The sequence below is a fragment of the Dermacentor silvarum genome, chromosome 1 (genome assembly GCF_013339745.2).
Source record: "Dermacentor silvarum isolate Dsil-2018 chromosome 1, BIME_Dsil_1.4, whole genome shotgun sequence".
NCBI lineage: Eukaryota > Metazoa > Arthropoda > Arachnida > Ixodida > Ixodidae > Dermacentor > Dermacentor silvarum.
This window is the reverse complement of record NC_051154.1, coordinates 440,298,232-440,326,067: the sequence shown is the minus strand read 5'-3', so window position 1 is coordinate 440,326,067 and position 27,836 is coordinate 440,298,232. Positions and strand designations below refer to the sequence as shown.

The window sequence follows — 27,836 nt, the reverse complement described above, 5'->3', positions numbered from 1 at the left end:
ACCGAAAAATACTTGCGTCTTTTTTTCTTTTCTTTAATATAAGAGGGTCGTCTGCGCCTCTATTGGAAAAGTGACGCAGTGCAAGACGTTGCTATACACTGAGGCTGTGTTATTCAATGTTATTCAATTCCCGCCTTGACGATTTGCTCTTGTTCGAATACGCCCAAAACAACGTGTCTTCGTGCGTGCGCAAGCTTCCGGATGTTGCCTTGAAGGCTTATAGGTCATATACGACCGGCTGACTCGCAGGTGAAAGCTTATTAACTAGGTGGTGTTCTATGTACATGGGCCATATCCAACATTTAGAACTGCAGTGCGCCTGTTCTAAATAAGGCATCGCGATATGCCCGTAGGTAACATTGCAAACGCGTCTGTAGCGCCCCCCGTGTTTTCATAAAGTTTTGTATTAGCGTGGTCAGAACATTGCAGTGCTCTCCATTCACTCTTCTCCAGTACGAGCACCTAGAGTACCGAGAGCAACTGGCTGCCATGACAGAAGTCAACCTATAGCGCACTTTCGTCGTAATTGCGCCCTCCCATGAGAGTGATCACACAGTAGAGTGCTCCTTCAACTTCAAAGCCGTTGCCTGTATAGGCGACGATGCAGGAGTTGACGACGTCGACAGCACAGTAAGTGGCCGCCTGTTAGCGTCGGCAGCGTTGGAAAGCGTATGCATCCTGAGAGCGGCCGCCAAAACCACCGTCTCTCTCGCAAAAACAAGCCGTGTGCGCGCCATCTCACACTTGATTGCTTCTACAAGTGCTGCACCGAATTATCGCAACGGAAAGCGGTGCGGCGGCTGCCATCCCGCAGCGACTATACAACGGCGCGCAAGCGAGAGCTAGAAATGGCTGTTTTTTTTCCCCACTTGCTCTTGGTCCTTTCTCTGGACGAGCGAGTGGTCTGCGCCCGTGCGGAGCTACTTTGGTCGGTCAGTTTCTTAGCTGCCGCAGTCCTCACCCTCGGCCCTTCAACTGCCACCCTGCTTCCCCTCACTGTGATCGCCCTCGCCTCTCTCTTTAGGACCGCCGAATCCCCGCCTTCTTTTTCGCAGGCGGCTGTGTGAAGCGCGTTAACACGGCGACGGCCCGCGGGAGATGTGTATAACTCAAGCAGCGCGCGAGTCGTCGCGGCCACTCCGCCTCATGCGGAGAAGCAGCAGCGAGCGCTCGTTTTCAATCTGGTGCGCCCTGCCTCTCTCTCGCTCGAACACCCCGCTAACACACGGAGCGCAGCGGGAAAGCGCGAGTGTGTCTACACCGCAAGCGACGCGCGCGCGTATCTCGTTGATCGCTGCCTTCCGAGCGAGGGAGCCCCGGTCACCATCGAATGGCGAGGGGGAAAGACAAAAACAACACGCAGATATGAATGGACGAAAGGGAGCGAAATTAACCCGTGGTGGAGAAGACGGCATTGACTCGTTGCGAGAAGTGATAAAACATCGATGTAATGGCAAGTAAGAAAGCGCGGCGAGAGAACGCTAGCTTGAGAGGGGGAGGGTATGAGCAGGGGAAAGAACAAGCGCGTACACGAAAGCGAGATGGAGGGGTGTATTCTTCAACACGAAGAATAATAATAAGAGGAAGGCGGTACCGGCAGCGTGTGGGAAACGTGGCCTGCTCGCGAGCTGGGCGCCTGTTGCCTATGGCTGGCAGTATTTCTTTCTCGTCCCCGCGCCCTTAGCGGTGATGATGTCCACACATCGTGGCCCGGCCCGCAAGAGACTCGATGAGTTGCCTTCCTCGTAGAAGCGTGACACTTGATTAAGCCAATGTTCCCGCCTCTCGGGGCCCCTTGGCTAATATTTCTTTTTTGCCGTCTTCCACTAGTTGTCCGGGAATTTGCCGAGTGGCGGAGTTAATAAGGCTATTAAAGCCAGCTGAGGCGCTCCCGAGATGCAAGGTCTCTATTCTGAGGGATTGACGCCGGCATCCTTGAGCGGACGCTGGGACAACCGAGAGAGTGGTTCGACCCCGTCATCGGACAGGTCGCGGCACGCGCTCCCGCGGGCACTTTTGGACTGAGGCCGTAGGTGAGGACCGAACGCTTGAGCAAAATAAACTTAGGCCTTCGGGAAGAAATATATCGAGCCTAAGAGGCTGTGGCGGTGAGAGCGTCGCTTAGGGCCAGATTCCATCGTCGGGTGTCAACGGCACTGGGAAACCGCGCCGTGAATTGCCGACCGAGACGCGATCTTTATTTTAATGCTTTCTTTCTCTTTTTTAACTATTGAACACGGTGAAAGAAAATGAGGAAGTAAAATAAACCTGCTCCCTCGGCAGGCTGTGGGTGTGCCAAGTTCAATCAACTTGGCCTCGGGACCCTGACGTGTCGATAGGAATTCATGAGTGTAGCGCTTTATTTTTCTTATTTGAGCGGCTAGTTTTCATCTAGGGCACTCCAAAGGCTGTGTAATTTTAAGGCATATGAGCCCTTTCGCAATTAAAGAACAGCCGTTCCTCGAGTCAGGTTCCAAAACACCCTTTTCAATAGCTCGCCAACCAAGTGATGCAAGGCGGATGTTCGAACCTCGCAGGCGATAAATCAAAAGCCTTGGACAGCATGGGCTTGTGTCAGGCACACCGGCCAGGTAATCACTGCTGGATGCTCATGTATGGCTGGGAAAGCAAGGGTTTGCAGCCATGTTGGTGCACTACTGTGGAAAGTCGATATGGCTGTCACGTCAGGAATGACCGGCACATCATGTACTGACCAAGCAGCTCAGTGGAACAGGGGAACAAAGAGGAATGTGGAACCTGTCCTGCTTGAAGATATGGACTTTAAGCTCCAAAAACAAACTGTGGACTCCGAAAATAAAGAACCAAAACCCTCAAGAAAGTTTCATCACTTCGGAAATGATGAAGAGCTGATAAACCACATCAGGAGCAAACCATTCTCAGATCTCTTCAACATTCCAGGTGAGGGCACATTTCTTTCCACAGGTGAAATGAGTGAATTTGTGTTAAATTAAATGCCTTAATATTATAGTGGCGATTGTTTGTTAAAGCTCATTAGTATGTTTTCATTGAACTGACTCACATTGCCATTTATTTAGCTTAACAATAATGTAGATTGTGACGGTAGATTTTGGTGGCTTTCAAATACAATAGACATGGTGTTTGGTTATTGTATTTAATTATAAATACAAGTGGTGTTAGCTGGCAGAATGCAGTGCAAATTAGTTGCAATTGTTTTATGTCATGCAGGTACTTTGCTTCATAGCACTATGAATGCGGCAGCTTGGGACCCATCTGCTGCTAATCTGCCAAGCCAGCCTCGCCACTCACATACAGACCCATTGGAACTTCCAGAAAGCTGTGGCCCTTGCAAATTATTTTATCAAAAATTTGTTGTGCTTTCGGCTGAAGGACGAGCTTTGCTTGAGTTTTCCACTAGGGAACAGGGGTGCCCACTATGGCACATGGCCAGGCGCCTTCGCATAACTGCATCAAATGTGAAGCGGGTTCCTAAAAAGGAAAGCACTGACCCCTCGAAAGCTGTTTCTGCACTTTCAAATCCAAGCTTTACTGGCAATGCTGCCACAAAGCATGGGCTGAAGTACGAAGCCATTGCAAGAGTGGCATTCATGAGGAAAACTGGTCTGGCTGTAGCACAGTCGGGGATGGTAGTGAGTAGTACACATCCTTGGCTGTCTGCAAGCCCTGATGGCATCTGTGCTGATAATGCCCTACTTGAGATCAAGTGTCCCACAGTTTCTGATTGCAAGGTGTTAATTGAAGGGGGAAAGTACGACGTTAAGCTTGTGAATGGCGAACATGTGCTTTGCCCAGGCGGAAAAAATGGGTACTATGACCAAGTACAGTTTAATATGTTTTGCTGCGGCAAAAGCATGTGCTATTTTTATGTGTGGTCAGCTGAAAGTGATGTAATCGTAAATGTGCCAGTTGACACACGGTACATTGAACAGAACATGAAGAGACTCGAAGCATTCTACTTTTTGCACCTGCTGCCTCACCTTGAGGACCTACATTATAAAATGAAGCTGGCTGTGTGCAAGACATATGTTGAGATTTCTCAAATAACACATACGTAGCAAGCAAAATTTTATTTATTCATAATGTCTGCTTCATTAGAGCCCTCTAAGTATATTGAAAGAATAAACAACATTCAACCACCTGTTTTACACCTTGCCCTCATATCACTTCATAAGCTTCACAGGTACGAGACCAGTGAGGTTACAAAAACAGCATCACTGAAGTGAAGTGTCGTTTACCCTACTCACTTCTCACAGAGCGCTTAGGGCAAAAATTACAATATATATGGGATATTTACGCTCGAGTTAGTTCATTGATGAGTGGAATTTTAAGGTTGCAGAGTCCCGCACAAACAAGGACAATTTTGCTAGCATACTTTCTTGACTTGATGGGCAGTACTTGTTTGAAAATTCTGTACGTCTTGATTCGGTTGATTGCCCGCTCAACATGAATTCGCAGCGAAGCGATGCGCCTAGTTTCGGTGACTTCACTTTCAGGTAGCTGATTCTTTCCTAAGAAAAGAACAAAAACAAAAAGGCAATCATGTACACGCTTGTAATTACTGTGCAGCTCTTTAAACTTATGGAGGTCATCACAAACACTATTGTGGATACCTACCTTTTGTGAATGCAGGCCTGTTCATTTTAATCCCTTGAACTTCAAGATGAGTGTCAAGCTTGAAACCGCGGTCTGCCATTATCTCGTCCCCTGGAAGGAGGTATTCTTCCACTCCACATGTCTTTACAACGTATTTGTATGAGGCCCTGCCTCCATACACATCTGACACGAACATTATAAATCCATTTGGTGCTATGACGGTAAGAAATTTCATTGTGTTTGCACCCTTGTATTGGCTGTAACATTGGGATCTGGCCATCAGTTTCCGTGACCTTTGCATTAGTGCCTCAGTGCAGTCAAATATGCATGTTGTACGACTGTACTCACTGTTTCTGAAACTCTCTGGCATGCTTGCCCGCCACCTTGAGCGAGGCAGCCATACAACAACTTCTTGCATGATCTTCACCAGGTCGTCCAGCACTCTCGAAAATGTTCTAGAAATATAAGCGACTGAGACCTCGAATCGTCTTGCTAGATCTCCACAAAGGAGGCCAAGTCTAAGCCTCATGAGGGTCAATAGCAGCTGGTCTTCGATGGTCAAAACCTTGCGGACTGTCTTGTCCTGAGTCTTCAGTGCTGACACGAGTTTGTCAAATACAGCGACAGGAATGCCAGTGTAAAAAAGAATGTCATCACTGGTCAGTGTTCGATAGGAAATAGTTTTCACGTTCATGGGATGTCTCGTGCTTGTGTATGAATGGTCAGTTGGCGGCAATTCCCATTGTGTCCCTATTGAAAATCCCAGCATTGCCCATCATTAGTTTTATGCTGGGCATGCCGGGAAACGTGCTGGGCATGCTGGATAAGTTGCTGGGCATGATGGAATTCATCGTGGGTATGCTGGGTGGATGGTGGGCGATATAGATGGTGCTGGGTAGATGCTGGGTAGACGGTGGAATACCTACTGGGTGACTCGTCTCAATGGTGGGTGTACTGGGTGGACGGTGGAATACATACTGGGCGACCTGTGCAAATGATGGGTGAATGATGGGTGTACTGGTTGGATGGTGGGTGAATGGTGTGCGTGCTGGGAGAATGGTGGGTGTACTGGGTGGATGGTGGGAGGACAATGGGTGACTATATACAAGGTGTTTCAGCGAACACTTTCAAAAATGTTTAAAGGTTGCCTGTGGTAGATAGCACAATTCTAGTTAATGAGCTGGTCCACTCGAAGAGGCGGACATTACTTGCAAAAAATAAATGCATAATCAACAATACAATTAAGAAAAAATCACTAATTAAGTTTCTAACTAATTGCCGATTGTCCCATATTCCAATTTACAAATTCTAGCCGTTGAGTTCGCAAGGCGGATCCACGAATTATCCGGATGACACCAGTTTGGAGATAATAATGATTAAGATATAAATGTTTTGGTTGCCTGTGGCAAATCGAACAATTCCAGTTCATGATCTAGTCTACTCGAAGAGGCGGACATATACTTGCACAAAAAATTCAAATCTTCTGTTCAAGTATCGGTGTTACACTTTAAGCAGTTAAATCAACATTGGAAGTTGTTTATTTTCTACCATCAGTTAGATTGAACTTGTTCAATCACACCTTCTTTGGAACTTCATCATGTTAAGCTCAATGTTCTTGCCAGCATCCAAATTTTGAGAGTGATGCCTGGTTTTTACTCGAAGGGTGCTTGCATCCTCTTTCTTTACTACATAAACATTAGGTTGTTTCTCAAGGGAAACCGCCTGTGGAATGGTCTTGAAACTCAATCTGATTAGCGTATGATTGAGAAGAGTGTGTATCAGGAAAGTCAAGTTTCTTTCATGACTGCCTTCTCTGCCAAACAGCTGGGAACGTTCTTGCATTTTTGCAAGATTAAGTATATTTACATATTCCCAAATGCTACACAGCGTGTTCATTTTTATGTTTTATGGAATTGTTAGAAAATATGCTGCGGCAGGTAGCATAATTCTTTTCATTGAGCTGGGTTATTCGATGAGGCAGACATTAGTAGCACGAGAAATGGAAACACATATTTAACTATCATTAACGAAATTTCACTAATGAACTTCTTAGTGAATTACTTTACGACATATATTGCCATTTACAAATTGTCGCCGGTGAGCTTGTCAGGCGTATCCACTTGGAATTAATTTGCAGAATGACACCAGTTTGGAGATGTGCCATCGAACTCGCTGTAAAAATGCACTGTTATTCTACTTACTTTTTTGCCAAAATGCTGTTTTATACATGGAAGCACAAAAGTAACTGGAACGCCCATATATTTCGTCCCACAGTTTGGGAAATATCTTGAAACTGGTGTCATCCTGGAAATTCATTTCAAGTGGACGTGTCTTGCAAACTCACTGGTTACAATTCGTAAATTGCAATATGTGCCATAAAGTAATTAACTAAGAAGTTCATTAGTCAATTTTTATTAATTAGTTGAATATGTGTTTCGATTTCTCGTGCTGCTAATGTCCGCCTCTTCGAACAACCCAGCTCAGCGATAAGAATTATGCTACCTGCCACAGGCCATTTTTAAAAATTCCTTAAAGTTTAATTTTGAACATCCGGTATATATATGTACGTATGCGCTTGGTAGCTTTTGCTCTAGTGATCACGGTGAATGTAACAACAAGATATGTTTCCGTATTTCAATTAAGCTATTGATTGCTGGAACGTACGCACGAGATTCTCGAATACAGTGATACTGTATTCGAGGAAATCACCTAATTGTTGCGACTCCATGACTCTGGGATATTCTCATTAAATTAATTACTAATGCATCTGGGTACTTTCTCGCAAAAAACACGACAGACAGTGAGAAACTTAATGACTTCTGAACTGGTGGAAGATGTGTAAATGCCCTGTTCCCGTTAACGAAAATGTCAACTAATTGACTATGCCGAAGCGCCGAAGCTAAAAGCTTCAATAATGAACTCGTGACGCCGCTAACTGCTGTTTGCGTCCCCTGCATTCTTGTCATGGAAATGGGCACGATTCACCCTTGTCGCACCATATGCACGCGACGTCGACAAGCAACGCCAAAGAGATCGATAACGCTCAAGCCGGTTGCTTTGCTGGTGACACCACAGGTGAAACCACATATACGTGCGAGCGACGGCTGCAAGCGACGCGACGTGGAGTGAGTGCGATACGCAGATTGGTTGATAATTTGCATGCGTCGGTTAACACCGTCACTGTTACGGCGGACTCGTACTTTGCACTGTAATTTGCCCGTAAGTGCAATCACTACTGCTGACAGTCTTGCCACGAACTTTACCCCCATTGCTAAAGAGATGCGTTTTCTGGGATCGAGTGGATCGCCGCCAGAACACCGCGCCTGATCATACACCGCGTGTATACAACCCACGGAAACAGCAATAGTGTTTCTTCGTATATCGTGTCGAGTTGCGGCGGCGATTGGCATGCAAACCTACGGCTGCTTGATCGAGAAGTACAAGGTTGGGCAAATGACACCGAACTGCGGTAATCAAGAAGACGCGCTCCACTGCAACATAGACGGTCCTGAATATTTCTTGTCTGAAAAAAAAAAAGTTTTGCGCTCATCGTTGCACTCTTCTTGCTCATATTTTGCAGAACGATCGTATTTTGGGGTCTGCTTCCTTTAGTATAACACTTACCCGAGTTATCTGCCTGGTTTTTAAGGGGAAAAATGCAAATTTGCCTTCAATTATGGAAACGCGAGCAGTTCCAGCGACGGCGCTAACATAAAGTTGTGTCGCCACCTGCCGGCGGCTGCAGAAAGCAGCCGGTCAGCCCGGTTAGCCGCGTGTTCTAGGAGCGGGCAACAGGCGGCAAACCACCTTAACCAGCTGCTTTCCGCAGCTTCCGGCAGGCGGCGACACAAGTTTATGCTAGCTCGTCGGTGGATCAGCTCGCATCGCCATAAATGAAGGCAAATTTGAATTTTTTTTCTTACAAACCAGGCAGTTAACTGCGGTAAGTCTTATACTAAATGAAGCAGACTCAAAATGCGATCATTCTGCAAAATTTGAGCAAGAAGAATGCAGCGGTGAGCGCACAATCCTTTTTCGAACCGGCGCTGCGAAATACTCCGGACACTACAAGAAAGGCTGGCGGCTCGCTTGCTCGTTGGAAGAGGATTTTAAGTCTCACTGTAAGCGTTTACCTTACATACGAAAGGTTCGAGCAAAACTTACGCAAAATTAATGAGAACTGGCGTTAGAAAACGCCAAAATAAACAAAAATTTAGTACCGAAAGCCTACAGTTCGGACTGAACCTGGATACCAAAATAGCCCCTCCACCCCTCCAATACTGATTGCATAGTGTACAATCAATATTGCATGGTGCACCGATAGACTAAGATATCACTTTGCTTTTACATTGAGCGTTAGAGCATTATTCTGAGCTGTTCCTGACACCATCCACAAAAGTGAATTAGGAGGTGATATTTTGAAATCGAAACTGAAACCTGTTCAGGCACCGCGGCCGTAGCGTCGCCACTATCGCTGTTTACAGACATGGCGTCGTGTTATGCTGCGTGCGTATCTCTGTGGTACAGTGGCTAGAATGGGGAAGTGTGACGACCGGCGAGCGGCTCATATGGGAGGCGCTGAAGCCGGAGAAGAGGGAACCGCGTGGGGGCGCTCGCTCCCGCATTCACGTCGCTGAAGCTCCGCCGCGCCGAAAAGCTCGCCGTTTCTTTTTGGTGAATGCCACGTGCGTACAGTTCTTTTTACGGTTCTGCGCGCAAGTTTGACCCCCGTCGTGTGTAGTCATGCTGTAGTCATGCCAAGGAGGCAGAGTCATTGTTTTGTGCCTGGGTGTACGACAGGCTATAAGTCTAACAAAATAAACTGGCCTTGTTTGGTGTACCGAAGGACCAAACCTTGCTCGCACAGTGGCAACGCGCTGTTCCTCGCGCCGACAAGAAACTGGAAGAAAATTGTGCAGTGTGCGAACTCCACTTCGACGATAGGTTCATTTCTAGATATTTTGAGCACACAGTGAATGGTGAGCTCATCCGCATTGACAGAACCAGGCCTGTGCTGCTTCCGGGAGCGGTTCCTACTCGGTTCCCGAACCTACCTGCCTATTGCTCAAAGAGGCTGCCACCGGAGAGAAAGCGCCCCACAAGGACTGAACAGCATGCCCCACCGAGGAAGAAGCGTGCACAAGAGACAACCACATCAGTAAGTGCTGAGAACGCGATCGACAGTGTTGACATCAACAGCGATTCATGCATGCCGTTTGAGAACTTCGCCTTACCGTCGCCCTCGTGGGGGAAACATACGTTCAGTGTATCTCCTCTGATTGTTGGTTACAGCGTGTGTGAACCGGGAAAAGACAAGAACATCTTGTTCGCCAGGAAGCTGGTTGTTTTCACACAAGAAGAAAACGGAGTGAAGCAAGAAGTGTTTGTGAAAGGAATACAGATACTGCACGATGTGTGTGACGACCCTGCCTCACTGTTAGGGCAGGTAGACGCTCTAAGCGTGTGCTCAGGGGCTGGAACTGTTGAAGAATTTCCGTTTGCTATCGGAAACAAGAGGTACCTTGTCACTGGTACCGAAATATCCAGTTCAAAATGTCATGGAACCGCACAAGAGAAAAAACAATGCGTTTCGTGTAAACTTCTCAGGAAAGGCCTCCTCAATCAAAGATCTTCGCGGAAACAACGCAGTCGGACTCAAGCTGTTCGTCTATCATTAAGGAGGAGGACACAAACACAAGCTCTTAAACGATTAAGGGCTAAGCTTTCGCGGTATGAAGATAATATGCAGAAACTGAAGCAGCAAAGTGAGGAGCTCGAAGAAAACGTCCTTGAAAACCGACTAAAAGATCTCAGGCCCAAGCAAAGGCTTGCCATCATGCAATGTTTTCAGGGTGCACGACGTAAGTCGGCAAAGGGAATGAAGTACAACCCAGAGTGGCTATTGGAATGCATGATAATGCGAATGAAGAGCCCTAGGCTGTATGAACACGTGAGACGGGAGGGCATACTGCTGCTGCCGAGTCGCTCGTGCCTGAAAGTATACATGCGCAAGTATAAGAGCGGCTTTGGCTTTAATTCCATGGTGTTAGCAGGGATTGCCGAGAAAACGAAATCAATGGATGAATTCAAACGACACGGTGGGCTCATAATAGACGAAATGAAGTTGTCAGAGTGCTTGAGTGTTGGTACCGCAGGAAAGGTAGAAGGATTTGTAGATTTGGGAGCGTTCACACCTGACAGCGAAAAGCACATTCCATGTGATCATGGCATGGTCATTTTGTTTCAACCGTTGACAGGCTCCTGGCATCAAATACTGGGAGTTTTTGCTTCCAGAGGAAATATAAAAGCTGCACTGCTTTCAAGGATTGTTGTGGAAGCCGTGCTGCTTACAGAGAAAGCAGGCCTCAAAGTGGATTTTATAACGTCGGATGGAGCATCATGTAATCGGTCCATGTGGCGTAGGTTTGGTATATCGGGGTCTTCAACATCCATAAAGTCTTCTGTGCCGCATCCTGTCGAGGAAGGCCGGCGCCTTTTCTTTATGTCAGACTTCCCACATTTAATGAAGTGTGTTAGGAATGGCTTTATAAAAGCCCCTTAAAAAACCCCAGATGGTGCTGTGTACATGGAGCATATCAAAGGGGCGTATGATGAAGATAAATGCGCCGTCACACTAAAAGTGATGCCTAAAATCACCGCTTCCCATGTGAACCCAAACAACTTCGAGAAGATGAAGGTAAACTTAGCCTTCCATTTGTTCAGTGCTGAAGTACTACGTGGCCTATTTTTTTATAAGAATGAAGTGTCTAGGCGTTGGGGCAACCCAGCTCCAACACAGGCGTTTGTGCACAGGATGGTAAAGCTAATCGAAGCAATGACGGCACGTATTCCATCGCAAGGACTGAAGATAGATTCTCCTCAAGAAACGAACATAAAAAAGTTCCTAGAATACCTCAACAAGTGGGAAACTTCCTTAGAGCCATCCAAAATTGGATTCATTTCAGGAAGCACCGCCGAGGGACTGAGAGTTACTCTGCATGCTACCCTTGGCCTACTGAGGTATGCGAGTGAAAAGCTGAACTTCAAGTTCATCCTCACAAGCCGTCTAAGCCAAGACTGCATTGAAAAGTTATTTGGTGTCATTCGCCAGTTTTCAGGGTGCAACGATCACCCTACGGCAACGCAGTTTTTGATAACGGTCAACTGCCTGAGCTTTTATGATTTGGTGAAGGCCCCAAACAGTGGAAACTGTTCAGGAGGTTCACTGACCTCTCTCCTTGGAGATGGCAGTAGTGCCAAGCCAGTGGACTCGCTGATTAACAATGGCAAGCTCGAAGAAGCTTCTGGAGTATTGGAAAAGTCGGCGCTTGATCCTGATCATGTGTATGCTGCGAAGAATAGCGATGCCAGACTTGTTTATTACATAGCCGGGTATGTCGCTAGGAAAAATGTTCTGAAAAGCGGCTGCCGCGACTGCTTCGATGAGCTTCTGGTAGCTCCGCAGGATGCAAGCAAAGACCTCGCTACGCTGACACATTTTTGCGACAATGGTGGGCTACTCTATCCGTCGGAGCAGCTCTTCGCGTTCGTCGAAGCCCTTGAAATGACTTTCACGACATGGTTCAGCTATAATGAGCTACATCATGACAGCTTGGCTGAGTTGACCTCGTGCCTGAAGAGGAATTCTGTCGTGCTTGGATGTGCACAGCACGGTGACAGCCTAACCAACCAGATCATAAAGTTTTTTTTTCATAACGCGCCTCCACTTTTACACGAAGACCCTGAACAAGGAGCGTGCATCTTCCCGCGATAGAAAGAAACATCTGAAACTTAGCCGTCTGACGTAAACATTAGGTCCAACGCTTGACTGCTTTCCAACCCGTGCGACGTATTTGTGTGTTTCTAAGTTGTGTTTCGGCAAGTATACAATAAAATATATTGTTGTGGTCCAGACTTTCCTTTCATTAGGAGTTGTTTCATAAATCCAAGGGTGAACTAAAATAGTGCAATCGCAAGAATCCAACAGCGTGTTGATCGCGTTTAGTTGAGGGCATTCCGCATCCGTGCAAGCTTCTGCCATCTGTTCACGCCATATTAGCATATCATATCATTGAGCTACAAAATGCAAAATGTGTAACCACACTAGCTAAAAAAACGCGAATTAGAATAATGAAACGCGGCGATCCGACGCCTTGGCAACGCTTCTGCTTCAAGCGCGTGACGTGAATACGGGCCGCAGCGCCATCTACCTTGTTCCCTGCAAAGCGGCACGACCGAGCGGGCGCGCTCGTCACACTTCCCCATTCTAGCCACTGTATCTGTGGTGATGCAGTCGTCGTTTAGTGACTTTTTCTTTTACTATCTCGTGATGTCGCTTTTATATTGCGCTCATTAACGAAGGAGGAACTTCTGGGCCGGATATGATGCGTCATACGGGAGGAACTAATTCAACAGCAACCTACTGCAACACAACCTCAGTGATCCCTTTGTTTCATTTGCGGACGGACGTGATTCGTAGTGTTGGAGGATACCGTCTTCAAATGCTTCCGCACAACAGTGAAAAGCAGTGCCGAAGTTCCTTCTCGACAACGCGCTCTGTGGCGAGGAGAAATTCTTTGAAGTCCGGGCACATCGGGAAGTCGGCACATTGCCCCAAGACCAACGGACGCCCGGCAATCGGCAGCGCGGCACATCGCCACAAGACGGACGGACGCGTGTTTTTCGTGCCAAAGGTAGGTAGCCGTGCATGCTATCCTTTTTACGTTGCGCGTTATCATTGCTCTATGCATTGTTTCCCTGGAAATCGAACAGCGTGGTACCGAATGCGGTTGCAGTGGCGTTGAATCTGCTTGCGCACTACGTTTGTAGAGATTAGTCGCTACTAATACGCGCTGGTAGTGAGATAAGACGTGCGCACTACCACTCGTAAAATTTTCCCAGTATTAGACGCAAAGATATTCCGCCGGCAAGATGATCACCGTGCATTTTAAATTTGCGGTTTGCATTAAACGCTGTATTGACTCGTAACGACGCCGAAACGTCGGTATGAATACGTCCGAGCTACAGCACTAAAAAGTATCTGCAGCCACCGCGGTGTTCTGCGAACCAAGAGTCGATACCGTAAGACAAATTACGTTGCATTTAGAAGTGTTTGTTTTGCGGCGCATTTTGTTTGTACGGAGCCGTGATGAGTGTGCACGGTTGCACTTTTAATTATCGGCGTTTAAGGAATAGATTTAAACGATTATATGTGTAGCTTGACACGGAAGTTGATAGCTGATGCATATTGAGAGAACTTCGTATTACAGTATCCTCGGCGGATTTACGCAGTTACAGAAAATGCTTCTCTTTAATTACGTTTTTCCAGATTTCATTTTGCACTGAAAAGGGCTGTTAAACCGAGGTAGTTCGTACAGGACTGCAAGAAAACTGTGCCTGAAATACACAGCTGTGTTCTCGTTCTATTTGCGTAGTAGTTTTCCGTTCATTTTACAAGTGTGGGACAAATGCAATGGCAAATTGTTGGCTTGCGAGCCTTAGTGGTGGTTTGCAGTGGTTATCGGCGGAACACTGTAGAACAGTTGCCATTTCTTTCTTAATAAATGTATGCACTGATTTGTACAAGCTTTATTTTTTTTAATAGAGAGACTGTTTGAATGTGAAAATTTCGATTCTGTGCAACAGGTCCAAAGGCATTTCATAACACTGTCAATATGGAAGAGGCATGCAATAATGTTCCAATTGCATATTTTATATCAAGCTGTTAGTAAAATACGGCAGATGTTGGCTTCGAATGGGCAGTAAGCTTCCTGCACTGTATGTGTGCCCATGCCTTGAAGGTACACCTGAGCTTGAGATTATTAGTTGCCATTTGGTGCACTACGTAGATTGTGGAAGACGTCTGCTGCTTTCTTTATGTGGCGATGGGTTCATCAAGAAACCATTTACATGCATTTCGCTTGTTCTTAGAGTGAAATAATGACTGCATATCACTGTCAGGAATTATAAAGCACCTGCTCTACTTCCTCTGATAGTGGTGTCGTAAATTTGAATTTTCACCTGCATGGAGCAAGAAAGTGGGCAGAGTTGTGTGATCTAGAACTTGTCGCACATTATATATGTGGTTAGGCATTATGTATGTGGTCAAGCATGCTTAGAATTAAACCGCCACCTGACGTGGTTGCTTAGTGGCTATAGTGTTGGGCTGCTAAGCACGAGGCCGCAGGATCAAATCCCGGCTACGGCGGCCGCATTTCGGTGGGGGGAAAATGTAAAAAACACCCGTGCACTTAAATTTAGGTGCCCGTTAAAAGAACCTCAGGTGGTCCAAATTATTCCTGAGTCCCTCACTACCGCGTGCCTGATAATCAGATGGTGGTTTTGACATTTACAACCCCCATAATTGTTTTTTGAATTAAACTGCTTTGAATCCAAGGCAAGTCAGCTGGAATTGCCTTGGCATAACACATCACTACTGCCACACTCAGAGCAAGCATGCTGTAGCTGGTACTACTTTGTCGGATGTAAACATACCTGTAGAAAGCATAAATACTGAAAAAAAACTGCAAATTTCCGAAAAGTTCCAGAAATTCAACATGCATAATACCAAAGGTGGCTTAGCAGATTTTTTGAACTGTCACTGTGAATAGAACATCACATGGAAAGAAATTTATTGTACACTTATTACACTTCAGGTAACACCTCAATAACTTCAGAAACACATTTCCTTCCTGAAATCTCAGACTGTGGAGTAGCTACTTTAATGTGTCAGTAGGTGCACCTCATTAGTGGGATCAGTTGGGGTCCTTTCAGTCTTTATTTGCTCATAATAAACTTATCAGCTGATTGGTAGATAATGCGCAAGTGCTAAAATAGTCCTTGTGTTTGTCACAGTGTCATCTCTTATTCAGTGCAACAGTTGTCTGTGTGAAACTGTATGCTTTTGTATGTAATAACGTCTAAATTGACTAGCATCTGTTGTGTCACTCGACATAGTTTTAGAGCCTGTCCTGTATTTCTGTACTTTCAGAAAACCTGTTTTTTTTCAGCCTCTTCCTCTGCAGATGACGTTGGTGATTAATATCTGTGAGCAGCACTGACCTATGCCTGAGTGAAGAGACATATAAGTAGGTAAGTCTAGGCTTTGTTGTTAAATCATTTTGTCATTATCGTAGCTGTAAAATAGATTTATGGAATTTCAGTGTGACATCTCGTGTGGTCGGGCTGAATGAATTGCAACTGTGATGCATAAACAAGGGAAGTAAGGCATGTTTTGGGCTAGTCAGTTCATAGATTCACCAAAAATTTTTAAACTGCGCAAAGAAGACACAACGTGAACAGAAACGTGTGTGAGCTTGAATGTTTCTGTTCACGTCTTGTCGTCGCGCTGTTTAAAAATTTTCTTGAAACAGGGGTACAGGCACAAGTACTGATTTGGAATGAAAAACTTACTGAATGTACAAAATATATCTACCATAAGAATTCAAATGCAACCAATTCTGAAACTACTTGAAAGTGGTTCATTTCCAGGTTTAGCTGCACTTGTAACAGCGGTCTAATTCAGACTCCAAAACATGCACTTGAGACTACTGCATGCTTAGAAACCAGCTACAGTGTGATTACATGTTGCACATCCGTGTAATTATCCGTAACAAATATTCCTGTTCGCATTTCAATTTATGCTATAACTGAGTAAACTCGAGAAATAGTGTGCATATGCTTTTGTCAGTAACTTCCATCTGTTATGTGTGCCTCATTGTCCTGTACAGTAGATATTATGTATGCTTTTCCAAGAGTCAGTGAAGTTGCTACTTATTGCAAAGCTAGAAGTAGGTGTGGCTCACACTGTTTTTCGCTGTTGTTGCTTTGAGTGTTACATATGGCTGTACATTATCCCGTGGCATTGTAAGTCTCTTAACTATTCGGTGGCATCTCAAATAAATGCTAGACTATTGATAGGTGTAGTATAAATGAAGGTTTCACTGGCAGGCACACAGAAAGTTGATGCTTTCTGAGGCATAAGATGTCTGTGCACCTACACCTACAATCTTTCATTGTTTTTTTGCATGACAAGTGGAACACACGAAGAAGATATTCCTCTTATTGTGTTGACCTTGGTGCCATGGTACCATGAATTTATACTAGCCAGTCCAAATATTATTTGTTTTTGTTAATGTAATCTTTGACACATGCCAAGAGAACTAAATTGTGGTTTTTCGCATTACAACTTTTTTTAGAACAAACACTGACCGCTTATGATAATGTCAAAAGCAATGAGGAAAACCAACCGTATCGTCTGGCATGCTCACAGAAGGCACTACAGATACAAGTGTTTAACCTGAAATAACATCTTTTTTATAGACAAAGTTATGCCGTCCTGGCACACATCTTTGGCTGTTGCTATACATTGTTACAATTAATTTGTTTCGCTTTGGGATTTTTCAGGAACCTGGTGCTATTAAACAGTGGACGGCAAGCGCACTTATTAAAGGGCAGCTAAATGGCTACCATACTCATTTTTACATTGTTTTTGGGCTGTCTCGCTCTGTCATTAACATTCCCTAGTTTCGCTAGCCATTTAGCAGCTCTTGTAATAAATGCACATGCACTCAACTGTTTAGTAGCGCCAGGTTTCTGAAAAATGCAAAAACCAAAAAAGTTTAGTGGTGCACTGGATAGCAAAAGTCATAGACAAGTGTGTCAGTGTGGTTTCAATAAGCTGATCAAAACGAAGCGATGGTATATATCGATAAAAACTTGTAACTGTAGTGCCATCTGTCCACATATGAAGGAATTCATTTTTTTTTATTTGCCAATGTACTGAAGTGTTTACCAATGCACGGATCACCAATCCTTAAACCCTATTTATCTGTAATCTGTAGAGTCAACTCGACCCATTTCAGCATCGAATAAGAGCACATTCAGAATGGGGATGGCAGCTACATTGAAGCAATGAAGGCACAAAAAGCACTATCTGGTGTCCGTCTTTTTTTTTACTGTGCTCTCATAATGTAGCACCTTTGGCCTATATAGCTTCTACAGCTTAATGGAATAGAATATATAACACATGCACTGCAATCGACTACATTTTTGGTGCAAAAGAAAGTCATGCTAGCAACTAATGAATGCAACCTTTAGGTTGCAGACGACAAACCTTCACGAGGTTGGCTACCCAAGTTAGTTCCTGGTGCTCGTTGCAGAAGGCCTGCTCAAACAGTCACTGCAGAGGCAGATGTGTGCTGAATGGCAGGGGGTGCCACCATTAACAAGATAAAGGATGCTGCAGGACCGTAAATCACAGCCTTTCGCACAACTTAAAAAGCACAGCAAGCAGACATCAACTTTGTCTATTCTGCACCAAACTAGTTAGCATTTACCAGGAATGCCACAAGTGTAAAATGTAAAAAAAATGGTAAAGTGTTGTCAAATGCAGAGCATACATTATATATCACATTGGATTATTCTGTGGAAGAAGCTACATAGGCTAAACAGGCAGATGTGCGAATGAGGCTGCGTGAGCACAGTAACAAAGTGAAGATAACGGCACCAAATGGTTTGTTGTTCCTTCAATCCTTAAAATGTGGCTGCCGTTCCTGTTTTGAAAGTACCGTATTCTAGGTAGAAATGGGTGTGAGTTGACTCAACAGAATGAGTGGATTGTCAGGGCTGGTCACGTATGTATTAGCAAATATTTTGTGTTGTCAAAAAAATCGGAATTCCTGCATATGAGCTGAGATTACCGTGCAAGTGTCAGCATTTTTTTTGCAATTGTTTGCTGTTGTACTAATGATTACACTTATACATGTATTTTCTGACGCACAAGCCGAGGTACAAGATGGGGTACCGGGAAATAAAAGTTCTTCTTGAATGTTAGCAATATGTCTGGGTGTGTTCATACGCTTTATGTTGACCTCGCCTGTATACACTATACTAGTATTTCAAGTGCTTCCATGTCCGAAGCTATTGAGCTATACAAGAGAATGTGTATGTTGGCTATTGAGCTATACAAGAGAATGTGTATGTTGGGTGAATAATTCTGCAGTTACAGTTATATCTTGAGAATGTGTTAGTTTGAACTGTGAAACTTGTCATCAGCACAAAAAAGGGCTTGGGGGTTTTTCAGAAATCGAAGGAGCTAACCTACAAAATATTTTTATACAAATGTGCTTTAGTGTTATGAGTATCGGTCAAAGAAATAACACTTCATACCTATTGCAGGTGCAGATTGGTGTAGGCTTTGTGCTGCCTTATAACAGTGGCAGTATATTTAAAGTGTACATCAGATGCCAAGTGTGCAATAGATGTGGGCCTGTGGACACCAGCAGAAGCTGGGGAAAGACGCCTGACTGGGCAGGCCTGCCGCACAGTTTGGATTCAACCAGAAAGCTTGTGGCAACACCGGAGAAAGTGGCTGCTGTGAAGAGTAAGTGAACAGTTACCTGAATTTTACCTGAGTTACCTGAATGATTTACATTCACTACTGTATATCAGAAAGTTATCTGGATGAGTAGCATTGACACAGCAAAAAGAAATGCCAAACAATGATTGATGCTAGTGCCTACTGTTTATTGTCTTAAAGACAAGTGAGATTTTCAGCACCTTATGTTCCTTGAAAAGTGTAATGCAGACTTGACATGTTCGATCATAGTTTTCCATGCTGCAGCATTCATCCTAATGCTCTCGAAAAAATGTTTGAGTAAAATTAATTTGGTTCTGACACAGCTTGGCAAATTGTGTGGTCTGAAAAGAAGCTATTTAAACCACTGTCTTTCCAATGTAGTGACGGTGGTGATCTATTTGTTATAATCTGCAACATTCAGAGCCACGCGATTTCTAAGCACACCTGTCTTATTGAAATTTGCGACATGTGTCCTATCAGTACTTTTGGCTTACTTGCAGCGATTTCATTTTATTTGAGAATAGAAATGAAGAAAGAATTACTACACAAAGAAAGCACCTTGCACATTAGTGGCATGTCAGTTATAAAATGGATATCTGTATTTGTCGTGATAAGCCTGCGATAAATTATGCCTGTTGTCGACGCCAAAAAAAAAGCAAGGCACTGAGGCATCATACAAAGTTTCAGCACTCGCCTCCAGCTTGGATTAGAGCAGACGACTACACAGTGTGACTGTAACTAGCCTTTTCCTTTCTGTGCAATTTCAATTTCTTTGTAAATCTAACTGCCAGTAACTTTTTTTAGCACCCACAAACAGTCTCCCACAATTTCCATTTGCTGCAAGAATGTGTTTATTAGAAATAAACGAGCATAACAGATTGCTTTGTTTTATTTTGAGACTCTTCCTTAGGCTACTTTACATTGAAGATGTATTGCAGGTCAGCTTATCAAAAAAAACAATATGGTGTTTGAACAGTGATACACAAAGACATTGATTGGAAATGATGCATTGTGGACAGCACAGAAAATCAAGGACTAAGGAAACAACACAAAATTGTTGCTGTCTAAACTGAAGGTTTATTTAGAAAGCCTTGGTGAATATGACGGCCTTGATATAAATGAAGAAAATTTCTTAAAGGGCCCCTAAACATAACATCTGACAGTTGATATTTCAAAGAAATGTGCGCATGATGTAGAGAATGCCATGACCATAGTCTGGTGAATGCGGCAGTGCTATGTGCTGTGGGAATGCCACAAATAAAAAAAAACTCATGTACTGCTCCCCTGGCCTTTCTGGCACTGCCTCCGTGCATCACGATGTCAACACACGCGATGCTCCAGGTGACCTCGGCGTTAGGAGCAAAAGCTGTCGACCAGTCAATCATCGAGGAAGGACAGAACCGACATGGCGAGAGCCAATTTTGTGTTCTGAGAATGCCGGAGGGGGTCGCCCATTGTGCAACACTGAAGCATTTGTGAAGGTTCCATTAAGCTATCTTAATGGGGAGAGTGATTAGGGGCAGACAATGGAGGAACCTTACTTCTGCCGTGCAATGCAATTCGTAGCTTTAGGTGCACTTTGTAGTGTAGTATGAGGGCACGAGTAACGAGTGTAGCGAAGGAGTGAGAAACAGTGATGGCTTATCAGCGGTTTATCAAATGCCTTTACTTGTGCTATTACTGGAGCGCTATGTCAAAAAATTCTTGCAGCTTACGTTCATGTGCACTACAGTTCTCGCTTATAACAATCGCAGATATAACGAATTATTGGTTTAAAATAACCGCATTTTATTGCATTTATTATTTTCTGACCATGCCTGTTCAAACTGCGTCCACATATAATGAACATACTCAATAGCACCGTACTGTTAAAACAAACATGTCAACTCCGATCGCAGTAAAAGGAGGGTGCACACAAAGTTCTGAAGTTTGCGATTGCGACGGGACTTGGCGCATCCTCTGCACCAGTTTAGTCATGACGATGATTTAACTGCGAAGATGAGTGAGTGCTGCACGTGGATTTCAGAAATCACAAGGAAATTCACTCTTTTTCAACCGTGCAAGGGTAATCATGCTTTCAAGGCATTTCTCCAGTGTTCTTCAGAACGAGGCCGTGCAGTGTATAATGGTATTGGCCTTTGGAAACTGGCGCACATGGCTCCCTCAGGTCACGTGTGCTCTGTTCTCAGTGTGACACTGCTTACAATCTCGGAGGCCACGATGGCACTCGTTTTTGCACTGTTCTCTGCGTGGTACTGCGCCTATTTGAACCAATTTTTTGCTTTCTCCATCAATTTCCTTATTGCAAGGTTAAACTGTATAAATTATACTATGACTGCTTGCTGCCCACAAGGTGGGGAAATTTTATTAGTTTAATATCCTTTACAGGGAAAGGTTAATTTCGTGGTAAGAGTGGGTTTAACCCGATTTTTATAACGCTTGTTCGAGGGGCAGAAATGGGAAATTATGGGATTTTATCAGAAATCAAAGGACCTAACCTATACAATATTGTTTTATGCGAGTGTGTTTTAGGGTTACGATTACTGGTAAAAAAAATATACTTTCTATCTGTTGCAGGTGCAGATTGGTGTGGGATTTGTGATGCCACTCAACAAGTGGCATTACATACTAAAGTGTACCTCCGAAGCCAAGTGCGCATTAGGTCTGGCACAGCACCTGTGGACACCAACACAAGCTGGGGAAAGAAGCCCGACTGGGCCGGCCAGCCGGACTATCTCTGATGCATCTGGGAAGCTTCTGGCAACACCAGAGAAAGTGGCTGCTGTGAAGAGTAAGTGAACATTCACCTCATATAAGAAACGACTGTATATCTGAAAGTTATCTGGATAAGTTAACGTTGATGTACACACAATGGAAAGAAATGCCAAAGCAAGAATGATGCGAGTGCCTATACATGTCTTTTTCTTAAGCCGTATATATGCGCTGTCAAAGCAGCATAGGATAATATCGAGATATTGGTTTCTTGCGAAAACTGTCTGCAGTTTCTCCTATAATCGGTTTCAATGACAAGCAATCAAGAAAGTCAGCTGGCAACATGTGCCTTATTTGAGCATAAAGATGAGGAAAGAATTACTACACAAAGAAAACACCTCGCACATTATTGACATGTACGCTATGACATGGATAGTTGAGCTTGACCTGTGTGCAGCTTCCTATAAATTTTCATGCCTGTCATCAGTGCCCTAAAAAAATCAAGGTGCTAGGCATCATGCATAGTTCTAGAACTCGCAGCCAGCCTGGATTAGAACGGATGACAACATAGTGTGGCTGCAATGCCTAGTTTTTCTGCGCAGTTTCAATTGCTTTATGAATGAAGTGCCAGTAACTCTTGTACTGCCATCAACAGTCTGCTGCAAATACCGTTTGTTGCTAAAAAGGTTTTTAGGAACAAACGAGCATAAGAGATTGCTCTGTATATTGAGATGCTTCCTTAGGCTTTCTTACATTGAAGATGTAGGCTAGCTTAGCAAGGAAGCTATATGGGGTTTCAAAAGAACACTAAAACATTGGTTGCCATCATTGCAGCTAAATAAAGCATGGAAACCAGCCATGACTACGGCTTGTACATTCAAAAAATTTTATGCCTACTTGGCTAATGCTAAAGTTACGACCCGCTTCCTCGCCCACTGCAGGAAATACAGACTGCGAGCAACAGGCTAACGGTAGCAGATGACAGAACTAGCACCTTGCAGGTCTCCTGCATTCGTTGGAGACCTCTTAGGTTAGCAGCCCGACGATTTTCATGGAAGCCAGAGAAGGGATAGGAAAGAGTGCTGACTTACAACAATTTTATTGTGCACATAACCAAGGTTTAAATACCACGCTAAGGCACAAAAGAAAAAACAGAAAGGTAGCACGTATTCAGGACTCGGCTTCCAACATACGATATGCAAATCATGTGGTTAAATATTGCACTTCTTTATCGCACAGTGACAATGAAGGGACACTGACACAGCGCTCCTCAGATTTGTGAATTTCGAGCGCTTCAATAATTTCTCTAGGATGTTTGTTTTTGTTGCGACTGATAATTTATGCGCTATCAAATAAGGGTTTGCAACGTTGGTCTCTGCAATGAATACCAAGATGACCAGAAACAGAGTTCAAACCGTGATTATTATGCTCCTTTAATCGTTCATTGAGGCAGCGTCCCGTCTGACCAATGTATTCGCGGCCGCAGGAAAGAGGAATGTTGTAAACAACACCTACAGCGCACGTGACAAAGCGGTTAGTATGGTTGGTTCTGCAGCAATTTTTTTTTCTTTCTTAAGGATTACAGTTGACCTGCCTGCATAAGCGTGACAGCTTATGTGGTGCCAAAAACACAACATCGTCACCAGCACGCCGACCAACTTTCTTGATATTATGGGACGTGTGAATGTAAGGGTTGACGCTGACTTTCTTCCTGGACGTGGCAGAATCTGAGTTGCTAGCTTTTTATTGCTTTTGCAAGCTTCCGGTTACTGACGTCAGCAGACTGCCTGGGTCGCCCGATTGCTCAAGTCTCCGGGCCTGTTTCCCGAAACTGGTTTCCATTAAGTGGTGACAGGACTTTGAAAGGGAATTAGTGAAGCATAGGCTAACGATTCCTTGCTGAGCTTTGAATGGGCTGAGTTAAAAGGTAAAAGAGCTTTGCAAGCTCTGGGTTCATAAATCCAGCATAGCTGGTTGTTCCTAAAAATGAGTCAGGTCTAAAAACCTAATCGAGTCGGCAACTGGCAGCTCATTGGTTAACACAAATGTATGAAGACATTCTTTAAAAAGCGATAAAGCATCACAGCAGCTAGTTTCGACAGTGTCGGCGTCAGTATCTAAAAGAACAAAAAATCATCTACAAACCTAAAAACTTTTTCCACGAAAGACGCAAGGAGTTTGGAAAGTGCACAGCCGTGAGTGGCTAGCAAGATGTCACTCAGCATGGGCGCTATGCAAGAACCGATGCAAACCCCGCCCCTTTGCAGATACGTCTTCGCGCCGTGCGCTTTCCAAACGCCTTCTGTCTTTCGTGGCATGTTTTTAGGTTTGTAGATAATTTTTTAGTTCATTTAGATACTCACGCCAACACTGTCGAAACTAGCTGCCGGGTTGCTTTATCGCTGTTTAAAGAGTGTCTTCATCCATTTGTCTTAACCCATGAGCTGCCAGTTGCCGACTCGATTAGGTTTTTAGACCTCAGACTCATGTTTAGGAACAACCAGCTGTGCTGGATGTATGAACCCAGAGCTTGCAAAGTTCTTTTACCTTTTAACTCAGCCCATTCAATGCTCATCAAGCAAGAAATCGTTTGCCTATGCTTCACCAATTCCTTTTCAAAGTCCTGTCACCACTTAATGAAAACCAGTTTCGGGAGACAGGCCCGGAGACGAGCAATCGGGCGACCCGGGCAGTCTGCTGCGTCAGTAGCTGGAAGCTTGTAAAAGGAAAAGCTAGCAACCCAGATTCTGCCACTTCCAGGAAGAGAGTCACCGTCATCCCTTACATCCACACGTTGTCCCATACTCTCAAGAAGTTGGGCGACGTGCCGGTGTCGATGTTGTGTTTTCGGCACCACATAAGCTGTCATGTTTATGCAGGCAGGTCAACTGTAATCCTAAAGAAAGAAAAAGTTGCTGCAGAACCAACCATAATAACCGCTTTGTCACGTGCGCTGTACGGGTTGTTTACAACATTCCTCTTTCCTGCGGCCGCGAATACATTAGTCAGATGGGACACTGTCTCAATGAACAATTAAAGGAGCATAATAATCATGTTTTCAACTCCGTTTCTGGTCATCTGGATATTCATTGCATAGACCACCGTTGCAAACCCTTATTTGATAGCGCACAAATTATCAGTCGCAACAAAAACAAACATACCAGAGAAATTATTGAAGCGCTCGAAATTCACAAATCTGGGGAGCGCTGTGTCAGTGTCCCTTCATTGTCACTGTGCGATAAAGAAGTGCAATATTTAACCACATGATTTGCATATTGTATGTTGGAAGCCGAGTCCTGAATACGTGCTACCTTTCTGTTTTTTCTTTTGTGCCTTAGCGTGGTATTTAAACCTTCATTACGTGCACAATAAAATTGTAAGTCAGCGCTCTTTCCTATCCCTTCTCTCGCTTCCATGTAGATCGTCGCGCTGCTAACCAAAGATGAAACTTTACCAACATGCCCGTTAAACCACCCTTGCGTTAGAGACAGTCTAGCCAAGTTGTGGCTCTCGAAATCTGAGAGAAATTTGGGTGGTTGAAGAGCAGACAAATTATGCGAAATCGGAAGCAATAAATCCGCCTGACGGTGCTTCGAATGCAGCTGCCGTTTGACTAAACTTTGCAGTAAAGCCAAACTCCTGATGAGAAGAGGCGTAGCTTTGGCAAACACCTACTAAAATCCCATGCGACTCAGCAAAACAGTGTGATGCATGTGCATACATTCTCACTGAAAATAAATCTGCTCTGCCATGTGCGCTGAGTAGCATATTTGTGTGTAATATATGCTGCATTGTATTATTTGAAACTTGTTGAATCTTTTGCAGCAGATTTCCTACATTCACTTATTACTACAAATGGTTTCAATAACAATTTATTTCTATATTTATTGCACTCTTTTAGACTGCCTGGAGAAGTACATCGGGGAACATCCGATGGGGCCACCAGCACCACCTCCAGAGCACCACCTTGCTTCTGTAACGAAGCACCTTTGGAGCTTCTTCACAGAAGCGTGCGCGAGGGCAAGCGAGTATGGAAGACGTGAATCGCCTTAACCTATTGCATTTTTTCAATAAAGTGTGAAGATATAGAACATATTATGGTGCTATACATTCATTCCTTATGGCATGAAAAGGTAGCGGCATACTTGGCCACCTGTAGATACAGACTGCACACTTTGCAAGACTCAAGAACGCATGAAGATAGCCCATCATGAGCTTCCTAAGTGCAATGGCTGCTCCTTCGATTCATTACACAACTTACATTTGACCTGATGTGCCCACTGTTATACCCAGCATTCCACCCGTCGCCCGGCATTCCACCCGTCGCCCGGCATTCCACCGTCGCCCGGCATTCCACCCATCGCCCGGCATTCCACCCATCACCGGGCATTCCACCCATCACCCGGCATTCCACCCATCACCCGGCATTCTACCCATCACCCAGCATTCCACCCATCACCCAGCATGCCCACTGCCCAGCATGCCCATTACCATAATCCACCGTGATGATGGATGATGGATTCCATCATGCCCAGCATCGGGCAAATTTTCAATAGGGGTGGAGCTATCTTTCATCACCTGCAAGGAAGTGAAAAGGCATGTCATCATTTAGAGCATGTTAACATCATAAAATCTTACCTTTGTACTTTCGCTTGTCATGATGTGCTCTGTTCTGCTTGCACAAATCTGTAACAAAATGACAGTTCTGTCGGAAACTTAAACACGTCATCTGGCAACTCAAATAATCTGCGTGCCTACTTACATCACTTTCGTGATCTGATGTTAAGCTTGCACAAACTTCATTTTCTGCAACAGTGCTGTCTGGAGTAGTTACACCATAAGTGGCAGCCTGTAAACAAAGCACAGCAGCAATCATCATTGCAGCATCACACAGGCAGTAGACATAATCATGTGGAGAGGAGCATGCTTGCACACTCACATCTGGTTTCTTATCGAATGTACATGTGACCAGTGCAGCTCCTTGAAGGGAAACCTGTAGAAGAAAGTGACAGCTAAGTTGCACTTGAAGCAACATATGAAAAAGCCTAGGTTTCCCTGACCACTCACATGTGGTTCATAAACTGTGCCTGGGCTGTCAAATATATTTTCACTGCAGTAAGCCTATGAAAGGAGAAACCATATTAATGGGTGTACTTCTTAAACAGGCACCATGTTCAGAAGCCTAGACAGACTGTGTGAGCACTTACATCTTCATTCCCCAGAACATTGCTGACTGATGTGGTTTCGGTGTGTGCTGCAACCTGTTGAAGTTAAGTTACCTTTAAATATGACAATACAAGAAGGCAGAAGACTTCGCATGACTGCTTACTCTTTCATAATGTGTGAAGAGGAATTGAAAAGCGCTTACACTACTCAGCCTGTTAAACAAATCAACATTCAGTGTGTCAATAAGTGGTGCAAAAGTGCTGCATGCACTTACAGCTGCTTCACTTTCAAAAGCATGAGTGAGCGCTACAGGTTCGGTGAGAGAAGTCTCCTGTTGAGGGAAGCACTACAAAAATTTGCATGGTTGTAAGGTGTCTGGTGTGCCTGTAAACTTAGGCTGTCTGCATGACTACTTACTTCTGTTTCCTGGTACGCACTAGGGCTGTCTAGAATGGTATCTTCCACCTGGTATGGGCAGGACACGCAAAAAGTGAGTATATATTCTCAGTGATAGTATGTCAAGACAGGTGAATGCCTACTCACATCTTCCAAACTGTCTAAAACCAAGGTCAACGTGGAAGCTTGTGCGTCAGAAGTGACCTGTAAGAACCACATCAAGAGCATATGTTGCATTGACAGAACTTCAGCTAGCCTACATAGTTATAGAAACTTCATAGCCCGCGGAAGAGCTACTTGGGGCATTTCCAGTAAGTGAAGTTACTTGCAGGCAAGATTATCAACTAGCTAAGTTTGTGTTCTCAAAGACAACAGTTCGTTTAACAAATAATATCTTCCCATATTGTGGTATGTAAGATACTACTGAAATGTTTGTTGTGACCAGTTTACTACATTGTTCTTATGATGGTACACACCGGCTATTTCCCAGAGTTGACTGGTTTGTTCAGAATCAGACAAATTAAACCAAAGAAAAGCCTTACACTCTGTGAAGGAACCTGGCGTGACACTTCTGGCGCTTCATCTCGTGTGTCTTTGTTAGTTTTTCTCT

General features: G+C 44.4%; 1 protein-coding gene and 1 long non-coding RNA gene across 7 annotated transcripts in view; one reads left to right on the top strand and one right to left on the bottom strand.

The window, feature by feature from the left end:
- The window catches only part of LOC125942614 (uncharacterized), a 47,588-nt gene extending 20,314 nt beyond the window's left edge, over positions 1–27,274 (bottom strand). The window contains exons 1-5 of one of the 5 annotated variants that reach the window (XM_049660803.1): positions 26,872–26,919; positions 26,732–26,785; positions 26,604–26,657; positions 26,427–26,513; positions 26,303–26,350 (exon numbers count right to left, since the gene is read on the bottom strand). In XM_049660803.1, the coding sequence (XP_049516760.1) occupies positions 26,303–26,323 (21 nt within the window). In that variant the 5' untranslated portion in view covers positions 26,324–26,350; positions 26,427–26,513; positions 26,604–26,657; positions 26,732–26,785; positions 26,872–26,919. Of the gene's footprint in view, positions 1–26,302; positions 26,351–26,426 lie in introns of all 5 variants that reach the window. The other 4 variants (XM_049660799.1, XM_049660800.1, XM_049660798.1 and 1 more) reach the window with 4 other exon arrangements.
- Positions 12,873–25,701, top strand: LOC119437719 (uncharacterized). 2 transcript variants are annotated; one of them, XR_005189502.2, is made up of 5 exons: positions 12,873–13,286; positions 15,603–15,684; positions 18,772–18,976; positions 21,530–21,743; positions 25,566–25,701. It is a non-coding gene; the product is annotated as an uncharacterized LOC119437719 (long non-coding RNA). The 2 variants fall into 2 exon arrangements; XR_005189503.2 differs by having other exon boundaries at positions 15,584–15,684.
- Positions 27,275–27,836: the final 562 nt, after the last annotated feature.